This window comes from Gobius niger (assembly GCF_951799975.1).
Source record: "Gobius niger genome assembly, chromosome: 8".
NCBI classification, from domain to species: Eukaryota; Metazoa; Chordata; class Actinopteri; order Gobiiformes; family Gobiidae; genus Gobius; species Gobius niger.
Window position 1 is genome coordinate 32,633,965 of NC_136859.1, and position 11,022 is coordinate 32,644,986.

The 11,022-nt window shown below is 39.7% G+C and overlaps 1 protein-coding gene across 1 annotated transcript in view; it reads left to right on the forward strand.

Moving 5' to 3' along the window:
- The window catches only part of LOC306966078 (cathepsin S-like), a gene marked incomplete at both ends in the record, with an annotated part of 9,045 nt that extends 96 nt beyond the window's left edge, over window positions 1–8,949 (forward strand). Inside the window, 7 exons of the mRNA XM_079560712.1 lie at window positions 804–928; window positions 1,195–1,317; window positions 3,179–3,319; window positions 5,340–5,564; window positions 5,694–5,850; window positions 8,577–8,685; window positions 8,853–8,949. Coding sequence (XP_079416838.1) covers window positions 804–928; window positions 1,195–1,317; window positions 3,179–3,319; window positions 5,340–5,564; window positions 5,694–5,850; window positions 8,577–8,685; window positions 8,853–8,949 — 977 coding nt within the window. The remainder of the gene's footprint in view (window positions 1–803; window positions 929–1,194; window positions 1,318–3,178; window positions 3,320–5,339; window positions 5,565–5,693; window positions 5,851–8,576; window positions 8,686–8,852) is intronic.
- Window positions 8,950–11,022: the final 2,073 nt, after the last annotated feature.

Below are 11,022 nucleotides of genomic sequence, written 5' to 3' on the forward strand. Positions count from 1 at the left end.
TGACCAAAAGCATTATTCTTTTCTGGTGCTATTGTGCACTTTCTCCTTCACGCAGAGCTACAGATGAACATTTTGCTTTGGGACATCATTTAGAATGATTTCAATTCATTTTACATACAGTAATAATATATTTGCTACAACCTGTTACCTGCCATCTAAGGGTTAGGTTTAGAGTTAGGGTGACCAAATCTCAGTGACTGGAAACCTTACAGCCTATATGCCAGTGTGACACCTCATTTGAAAACCAAGACCTTCTAGTTTCTAAAACTATGTGTAAGATCTGTGTGAGTGAAACACGACTTATATCACATTTGCCGTTCCTAACCTTCATCGTAATCCTAACCCCAGTCCCCTAATGATGACAAGTAACAGGTTGAGATTACCAATAAAATTAATAGAAAAATAATGACGTTAACCTGCAATATTATTCCAGGCTATAACGCCAACATTGACAAAATGTGGTGTATTCTGTTACCTGTGTTTCCTTCTTGCCAACATTGGATTGTGAAAATGTTTTTCATGTATCTACCCAAAGAGTGCACTGAATTGTCATCATAGCTGCCTTAAATTTACCTGAAGAAGGAAACTTGATATTCAATAAATTATTCTGTTTACCTCTGGGGACAAATGACAACAACAGTTTAAATTGTTGATATGAGGACCAGACATAGGGAGACCAGTTCTATAACTCTGAACACGTGAGCTCAAAAGTGAGGACACATGGCCTACAAAACCAAACCAAAATGTTAGAGCGTTTTTTGATCAGGCAGTGTCTGGTGTCACTGACTCCTCTTCTGTCACAGGCCTGATGCTGGGAGCCTCTCTGCTGGCTGTTCTCTGTGCCACAGTTTGGGCTGAGTTTGACTCCAGACTGGACAAGCAGTGGGACCTGTGGAAGACGACTCACCACAAGAAATACCAGAATGAGGTTTGTGTAGTAAGAAAGTACAGGACATGACAAAATTAATCAGAATAGTGAACATTTTAGATCACAATTTTAGATTTTAATTTTCTTGTAAGTTCCTTTCAAACAAAAATGTGATAGTGCGACACGTCTGAGAGAAAGCTACATGGTGTAGTGTCTAATACCACAAGTAATATTCCCCCGAAGGACTGCTTTTATTCTTGAATATTAGTTGTGTTGCTCACATGTAGTATTGAAGTATTAAATACTTAATTGTAAATGTTATTTAGGTGGAGGAGCTCGGCCGCAGAGGATTGTGGGAGAAAAACCTAAATCACATCAACATCCACAACCTGGAGGCGTCTCTGGGCCTTCACACCTACACTCTGGCCGTCAACCACCTGTCGGACCTGGTAATGCACTGTCTTTGTCTGATTTGTCACATGTCACTGACCAAATGTAAGTGACGTGTGACAAATACTCTTTTTGGTTGTTAAATACTGTTGCAAGTCTGACTAACATCAACTGACTCTCCTTCGCCTCACATGGCTTGTTTTCACTCTTGTGCTGGACTTCAAATCTACTTTGAAACACTGAATGAGTGGGATCAGGTTCAGGTTTACTTTATGAGGACCCGTAGGTAAATTTGTCCTGCAGCATTTGACAGGTTCAGCGTCAGGACAGAACAGTATGATGCAGTAAAACACACGTACACAGGCACGTCCACAAACAAACATTAGCATATTAGCTCACCAAGATACATGGTAGGAAAACCTATTTCAGTGCCACTGTAGCAATAACAATAATAAATACATTAAATATAGCCGCAAAGCGGCGATTATCGGCCCTCGCCGACCGCCCTGCCCAAAGCAAGGGGGAGTTTTGTCTAAAATTACGGTATTGATATTGCCTTTATGTTTGTGTATTTTTAAAGTTTTTTCCCTAGAGTCTTAGTTTTAGGATTTTTGGAATGGGCTAATGTTCCCTCTCGGTATCTGACAACGTTTTTGTTGCGGTGACAAAGTTTTTGTCAGCAAAAAAAAACATGTTTTTGACACTGCTGAGCACTCTGCGCTTAATTTTGGTTGACATTATACAGAGAAAAATGTGTATGAATTTGTGTCACACTATATCTGCAAACTGAACTATCCAAGTACGTTGGATAACCTGGTTCCTCAATTCTCTAGATCTTCTTCACCAGGTTTTCCTCGGAGGAGATAGAAAAAGCACATGTTGCTGAATTATGGAGTTTAACATTTTTCCATCACAATAAAATGGGACATTCTGGTCATCGCTACGGCAACACTGTGAAAAATATGGCATAGGTGCGATTGACTTTTCTGACCGAAATTTTCGTATAACAAAAATGTTCGCAGCCAATTCGAATTTTGCCAAATGAGAGTGTTAAGGACTGTGACTTTAACAACTGAAAACAAAATGATCAAAATCGGGCTTCATATGTGCGAATGGGAGCCATTTATTGTTTGCAAAAAATTGCAAAATACTTCGTCCAATTTGCGGCTTTGCCAGTAATCTGGATACATTTTAAAGTTCTACTTCTCAAGATTATTTTCCACTCAAAATTAGCTCGTTCCGATAAACGCTCTAGGAGGAGATAGATTTTGTACGAAGTGAAAAATCACGTTGGCGCAATAATATTTTTTGCTCAACTTGTCATGATGCACGTCTGTACCGATTTTTAGGATTCTACGACAAACTTGCGAAAAATTGGTGCCGTCAGTGACCCAGGACTCTCAGTCGCCCATTGACTTTTATGGGCTCTGTACAATTACAATGTTGATTTTTGCATTATATATGTATGTGCACGACAAGAAGAACGTGTTAGTGAGTGTTTGAGAGGAGGAGAGCGCACTCTATACGATTACAAGAGGCCCTTCGCCAGCCCTGATGGCGCTCGGGCCTAGAAAAGCTGCTGAGGAAACAATACTATTCCTGCAGAGTGATTTTCTGCAGCTGGACCTGAATCCTACGACCCTCTGGGAGCCGCCTAAACTTGAACATAGGATGGGAGTCACAGTTCACAGTGTTAGTGGCTGCACGCTGCACCTGCCTGGTATACAGGGTTTCAAGACTTAGATGGGAATCCCCATGCCTAAAGTTTAATGTGTTATATGTACTGTAATACATCACGCTTGAAGCAAATAGCTGTTAATCAGAATCAGAATAGTTTTTATTGCCATTGTTGGTGAACATATTCACCAGGGATTTTTTTCAGTACTGACGATGTTGTTGCATGTTTTGTCTTCACTCTAGACTGAGGATGAAACGTTGCAAATCGTTGCCCCCCTGAAGCCTGAAGACTTTGAGATCACCCCAACTCCTCTCAATGTCGTAGATGTACCAGCCAGTGTGGACTGGAGACAATATGGCTACGTGACCAGTGTTAAAGATCAGGTAATCCAAATTATCACATTATTATCGCAAGATTTGGCTGAATTTGCCAACAAACAAAGCTGCCACAGTGAGCCTCTCTGTCAGTCAAAGCGTCGTGTGACTGGAGGAGAAACACAGTGGGAGGAAAAAATTAGTACACAGTGTGGAATTTCTTACATTGCTGCCTAAATTTGTCATAAAATGTGATCTGATCTTTATTAAAACCACAAGAATGATTAAACAGTGTCTGCTTAAACTAACACCACCCAAATATTTACATTTTATCATTTATTTTTATTGGCCATAACATGTAAACATTCACAGGAGAGGGAGGAATAAGTGAACTGTAACAGTTCTGTAAAGAGGAACGGTCCAAGATTCATCCTGTGAGCGTTTAATCTGCAACTACAGGAAAGCAGTTACTGCTGCAAAAATAGAGTCAGCAGCTATTTAATAGGGGTTCACTTACTTATTCACATGCTGTTGTGAATGTATCCCGTCTTTCTGCAAAATACCTTGATAAACTTGATAGCACGTTGTCCAGGCCCAGAGGCACCAGACTTCACAGTGAGCATAGGGTTTTGATGTTGATGTGCTGTTCCATCGCATGACGTTGTGTGTTCCTCCCAAACTATTCAATTTTGGTTTGCGAAAGAGCACTTGGATGCTCCAGAGCACTACTGGAAAAATATTCAGTCATGTGAGGAGGACAAATGGAACAGCACACCATCATCAAAACCCTCTCCTCACTGTGAACTATGGAGCAGGAGCATCATGGTGTGGGGCGGAAAAATGTATTCAAAGGTTTATCAAGATATTTGCAGCAAGACCTTATACATTTACAACAGCGTGTGAATAAGTTAGTGAACCCCTGTATTAACTCTTCTTTTGCAGCAGTAACTGCTTTCCTGTAGTTCGAGATTAGACACTCACAAAGATCAGGATGATATGAGATTCATCAGGCGGTGCACTTACTTATTCCTCCCGGTCCTGTGAATGTTTACATGTTATGATCATTAAAAATATGATCAAATGTAAATGTTTGGGTGGTATTAGTTAAAGCAGACACTGTTTAATCATTCCTGTGATTTTAATAAAGATCAGATCACATTTTATGACCAATTTAGGAAGAAATGTGAGAAATTCCACACGGTGAACTCACTCTTCCTCCCACTGTAGCACTTGTTGCTTTGTTTTCCTTCTGCAGTCTGCACTGCTGAGGACAGATTGGAAATCGTTTACAAAGCTTATGGACTTAACAGGAAACGAGCCACTGCACGACACAAGCCGCGCGTAAACTCAGCGATAGTTGAGTGAGGCAGAAGGACGCTCTCCTACAGAGCTGCCTCCACCTAAAACACTATCCAAGTCAGCAGTGTGGCACCTCTTTAGGTATCCAAAAGGCGCTGATATGTCGAATATGTAAATGTCCAAGCCAAGGCAACGAACTGCATAAATCCCAGTAAAGTTGGTCCAAATGTTCGGAAATAGCCACCACAACTGGCTCAGAATGCAAACTAAAAGCTAACGCTCCTCTGCTTCAGCGTAAACAGAAAGTAAAGTGAAAGCGCAAACACACACGTGATAATCAGCTGTGAGTCAGTTTAGAAACACGTTTCCGTTGTCTGTTCATCAAAACATCTGACAGATAATGAAGCAGGGCAGCATAAGTTTAGATGACATAAAACCTATGCCTTATGTGGCCTAACAATAATAATATATAATTCAATAATTATGATAGTTATAAAGTAGTGAAGTTAATATTATTTTGTAGTTATTATTTATTATTATTATTGTCTAATGCAAAGAAGTCTTAATGCCTTTTATTTTTAGAAACAGTAAATGTTTACAAGTTCAAATATTAAAAAGCATTTTACAAAAATTAAAATATCAATTTGTTTCTTTTCATTAGATAAAATAACGATGCGATTGCGATTAAATATTTTAATCGTTGGACAGCACTAGTAACATATTGTAATGTGACTTTGTTTACATAAAATCACAAGGTCTCTCCTTATATCTGAACACAATGTTTGTGCAGGGCAATTGTGGGTCGTGCTGGGCCTTCAGTGCAGCTGGAGCTTTGGAGGGGATGTGGGCAAAGACCAAAACGGAACTGGTGGACCTCAGCCCCCAGAACCTGATGGACTGTTCACAGCCATATGGCAGTTATGGGTGTAAACCTGGACATGTACAAGATGCTTTTAAGTATGTCATTGCAAATGATGGCATTGCATCTGAATCTTCCTACCAGTATGAGGCCCGGGTAAGGACGCCTTTTATTATTTATAGTAAGACTACTGACTTTTATCTGTTTCTTTTGTCTTCTATTGTCAAGCATCTTTGAGTGTCCAAAGATATAAGTTAAAGGGTCTTTTTGTGTCTTTTTGTTTAGAACAATACTTGTCGCTACGACCCTAAATATCGAGCAGCGACCTGTTCTATATACAGCTTTGCGCCACAGAGTGAGCTCGCTCTTCAGCAGGCAGTCGCCACTATTGGACCAATATCAGCTCTCATTGATTCAACAACCACTACATACTACAAATCTGGTGAGTAGCAGATTGTGAGTCCGCAAAAATGTGTTATAGATTATGTGAAAAATTAACAATAATACAGTGCCTCTCGAAAGTATTCATACACCTTGAACTTTTGCACATTTTGTCATGTTTACAACCCTAAACATAAAGATTTTATTTTTATTTTTTTACTGACCGTTCACACACAAGTAACAGACAACTGTGAAGTGAAAGCAAAATGATACATGATTCTGTTTTTTTTGTGTATTTTTCAAAAAATAGAAAAGTGAAAAGTGGGGCGTGCATAAGTATTCATACAGCATGAATGAATACTTCGTGGACCTCCTTTTGCTGTAATAACAGCAGCAAGTCTTTTGGGGTTTGACTCTACAAGATTTGCACATGTAGAGACTGACATTTTAGCCCATTCATCTTTACAAAACAACTCCAGCTCTGTCACATTAGAAGGAGAGCGTTTGTGAACAGCCGTTTTCACATTATTCCACAGATTTTCAATAGGATTTAGGTCAGGACTTTGACTGGGCCATTCTAACACATTAATATGTTTTTATTGAACCATTCCATTGTAGATTTATCTTTGTGTTTAGGGTCATTGTCCTGCTGAAGGTGAATCTCCGCCCCAGCCTCAGTTCTCTTGTGACTCCAGCAGGTTTTCCTCCAAAATGTCCCTTTATTTGGCTCCATCCATCTTCACAACTATTCTTACAATCTCCCCTGTCCCCGCTGAGGAAAAGCAGCCCCACAGCATGATGCTCCCCCCCGTATATTTGACACTGGGGATGGTGCACTCAGGACGATGAGCAGTGTTAGGTTTGCTCCATGCATAACGTTTTGCATTTGGGCCAAAAAGTTCAATTTTTGTCTCATCTGACCAAAGCTCCTTCTTCCACATGGAGCTGTGTCTCCATATGACTTCTAGCAAACTTCAAACGGGATTTCTTATGGCCTTCTTTCAATAATGGCCTTCTTCTTCCACTCGTTCATGAAGGCCAGATTTGTGTAGATACGACTTATAGTTGTTCCATGTACAGATTCCCCCAGCTCAGCGGCAGGACTTCACAGCTCCTCCAGAGTTATCTTGGGGCACTTGGTTATATTTCTTACCAGTGTCTCCTTGTTCAGTTTGTTAGTTTACGTGAACAGCCGTGTCTTGGTAAGTTGGCAGTGGTGCTATACTATTTTCATTTCCGAATGATGGATTGAACAGCTCCAGGAAATGTTTAAATCTTGGGAAATCTTTGTATAACTTAATGCTGCTTTAAACTTCTCCACAGCTTTATCCCTGACCTCTCTGGTGCTCCTTGACCTTCATGATGTTGTTTAGTGACCAATACACTCCGACCACAGCTCTGAGGGCCTGAAAGAACAGCTGTAATTACACTGAGAGTAGATTACACACAGGTGCCTCTATTTAACCGTTAGGCCAAGGTGTGAACATTCTGGAGTCATTAGGAATGTTTTAAAGGCAATTTAATGCACTCAGAAAATGCTGTATGAATACTTATGCACGCACCACTTTTCACTTTTCTATTTTTTGAAAAATAACAGAATCATGTGTCATTTTGCTTTAACTTCACAGTTGTCTGTTACTTGTGTGTGAACGTTCAGTAAAAAAATAAAAATAAAATCTTTATGTTTAGGGTTGTAAACATGACAAAATGTGCAAAAGTCCAAGGTGTATGAATACTTACGAGAGGCACTGTATTTAGACCAATAGAGACATTCAAACAACCAGAGAAACATTATTCATAATGTAAAATATCACCATCGCAAAGCCATCATCTCGTACTTGCAGCGACTTAGAACGTTTTGCAACAGTCATCGCAGTTACATGAACTGCCAAATCCAAACACAGCAGGTCCAATTGGGAGGGCGGGATCCAACTTTCCCCTAAGCCAGTCAGGGACCTACCGGGGTCAGCCCAAAAATATCGAGATGTGACTTTTTGTCCATATCGTGCAGCCCTAGTTTATTATACATTTCTCATCAACAAAGAGCTGTGACCTGGTGTAGCCTATTGTAGCACATTATCATGCGCCTTACATTAGCCGCAAGGATTTCACCTATTTCCTACGGACGATTACTAAACAATGGAAAGAATGAAAGAGAGTCTAATCTTTCTTTTGGTGGGTTTCATGTTGACATAGAGACCTAATTTTTCTGTGGGTCTTGAAAAAACTGTCAAAATCCTGAAAAACCTCTGGCAGTGGGGAGCTCTCTAATTTGAAAATGGCTGGCAGTCAATGAGTTAGTTGGTATTATACCTTTATAAATTATTATACTGCTCAACGTCAGGGAAAAATGTTACAATTCCCTTCACAAATTCCCTTTTTTGTCCCAGATTTTAATGAGAAAAAAAATCTGGTCACCCTAGTCTAACTGTCATAACAAACATTGGGCAGGCAGTGCATCTGCCATTGTGTAGATTTTTCAGCCAATCAGAAAGGTGAACAGGGATATGTCTTCGTGACACAATTGGCATAACAATGGCCACCACTTCACTCGCGTTAAAAGTGAACAACGGTCAACCACAAACAAACGGTGTGTCATCAAGTCGTGCTGCTGCAAAGGGAAATTTGGATGGTAATTGTCATGAAGACTGCGATGAGACTGGTTTGACTGTATCGACAGGAAAAGCTAATCGGAGACAAATCTTTTGCATAGTCAGAGCATACTTTACATTACAGGTAAACGTAATGAGTGATATTTTGAGTGATGTTTTTTACATTTATTTTCAGGTGTGTATTTCAATAGGGACTGTGGACAGAATCTAAATCATGCAGTGCTGGTCGTAGGTTACGGCACAGATCAAAGTAATGGACTGGACTACTGGCTGATCAAAAACAGGTGAGATATTTCCACTCAAATCACACTGAAAGAACTGCACACACATTAAGATGGGCCCTTTGTTCACACCTCACAGGAACACAAGCGACGTCATTAGAATTCACGGCAGTAATTTTACATCTATGTTTGTATTGTTAACAGATTTTTTCCAACTTTCTTCTTTTTAGTTTGGGACTTGGATGGGGAGAAAGCGGCTACATGAGACTGGCGCGCAACCAGGGTCAAATGTGCGGCATCTCCTTGTTATCACTTTACCCCCAGTAAACCCCACGACAAGTCCCTGGCTTCATTGTTTAAAATTCTCACATACTCATTCTCTCTCAGTTTCTTCATAAAAAAAAAAAATCATGTTTAATCACAGTATGTTTTTAAAAATATATAAAACAAAAAAGTAAAATGATTTGGAGACAGCAATTTTATGAATTTACAGTGTCCTTTGACAAAGAGGACATGTGATACTGTCAGTGCTGCACCTGTTTGTTCAAAAAAAAAAAAAAAATTAAATGATTCACTTCTGCTCTTTTAAAGTTGATTTCTGATCATTAAAGCACATTTGCAATAAAAAACATCTTTTGGTCAAGTAATGTTTTCACTACATTCTTACTGTTGATATGTATGACTTGAGAACAGGTGTGTTTAAGACAAAGTGCGCCTCGCCTCGATTCCAGACGAGACCAGGCGGTGGCGTCCGAGGGCGGAGAAAGGCGCCTCTAGGTACCCAAGACACATCTCCGCCCCGAGAACAGAGAGGAGCCTCAGATCACGCAGCGTCTCGCGTTTGTCAGAAAGACTTTGTGAATAAAACTATTAACACACACCAGACAGACGCCCCATCACTACAGCAAAATATGATTATTATATTATATTATTGTAGTGCCCCAGCTGAATGAATCGTGTACAAGTGGGTGGGTTCTTTCCGTTTATTCGTCCATGTTGCACATTACCACCGTAAAAGCTAAAAACATGTACAATGAATTAGTTATCTGTCACTATACAAAACCAAAACAGCCGTCATGATCGCTGCAAGGCATAGCTTTTTTCCCCATTTCAACTACGTACACGCTAGACCATCTTTCATACCCGCCATGACACATTTGAACATTTCCGCCTCCCCAAAACAGGAAATGATGTCACATATAGCGGAAGTGCAACAAAATCAAAGCAGGCCTATCTGGCCCTTACAATTATATACATATATTATATATAATTTAAATATAGGCGATATGTTGAACACACTGGCACTTTCTGTCAAATATGAAGTCTGTGAAGGCAGATCAAAGTATCAAAGTAGATCAAAGTAAATCAAAGTCGATCTGTGATGAGAAAAGAGGCGGCTGCGGCGCATCAGGCAACACGTTTCTGATCTAAACACAACTCAGATCCAATCAGCTGTCAGTCCTCTGTCAGCGCACGTGTTTATAGCACTTCATTTCCCACAATCCCTTTGGCGGAGAAAAGCAACCTTGCCTCGGTCTCACGACAATACCGGCACCGTCAGAGCAAGGCGGTGCCATCTTGGACACAAATCTTTTTTTTTTTTTTTTTATTTTATTGTGCCATTAGTTTCATATTTACAATTTACACAAATAGCATATTGTAGTGGGTTTACATAATTCACACAGGGAACACAAGTTAAGTTCCGGAGTTCCTGGGGGGACAATTTAGAGAGTTGGGAATTTCCTGTTGTTTTGTTGTATGTGGTACTTAGGATTCTGCTCGTTCGTTGTTGAAGCAAATAAGGCTTTATATCATTAAAAGAATCATCCGCTTTTGACACTCCGCCTCCGACTCCCGTCTTTGCACACTACAATATCAGAATTAACACTATATATATATATATATATATATATATATATATATATATATATATATATATATATATATATATATATATATATACGCATTATAGGCGCATTGAGTTGCCTTGTGTACGAAATGCGCGGTATAAATAAAGTTGCCTTGCCTTGCCTATATATATCTATATATATCCAGTGGGGCAAAAAAGTATTTAGTCAGCCACCAATTGTGCAAGTTCTCCCACTTAAAATAATGACAGAGGTCTGTAATTCATCATAGGTACACTTCAACTGTGAGAGACAGAATGTGAAAAAAAAATCCAGGAATTCACATTGTAGGATTTTTAAAGAATTTATTTGTAAATTATGGTGGAAAATAACAACAAGGAAGATCTCGGGCTCTCACAGACCTGTAACTTCTTCTTTAAGAAGCTCTTCTGTCCTCCACTCGTTACCTGTATTAATGGCACCGGTTTGAACTGGTTATCTGTATAAAAGACACCTGTCCACAGCCTCAAACAGTCAGACTCCAAACTCCACT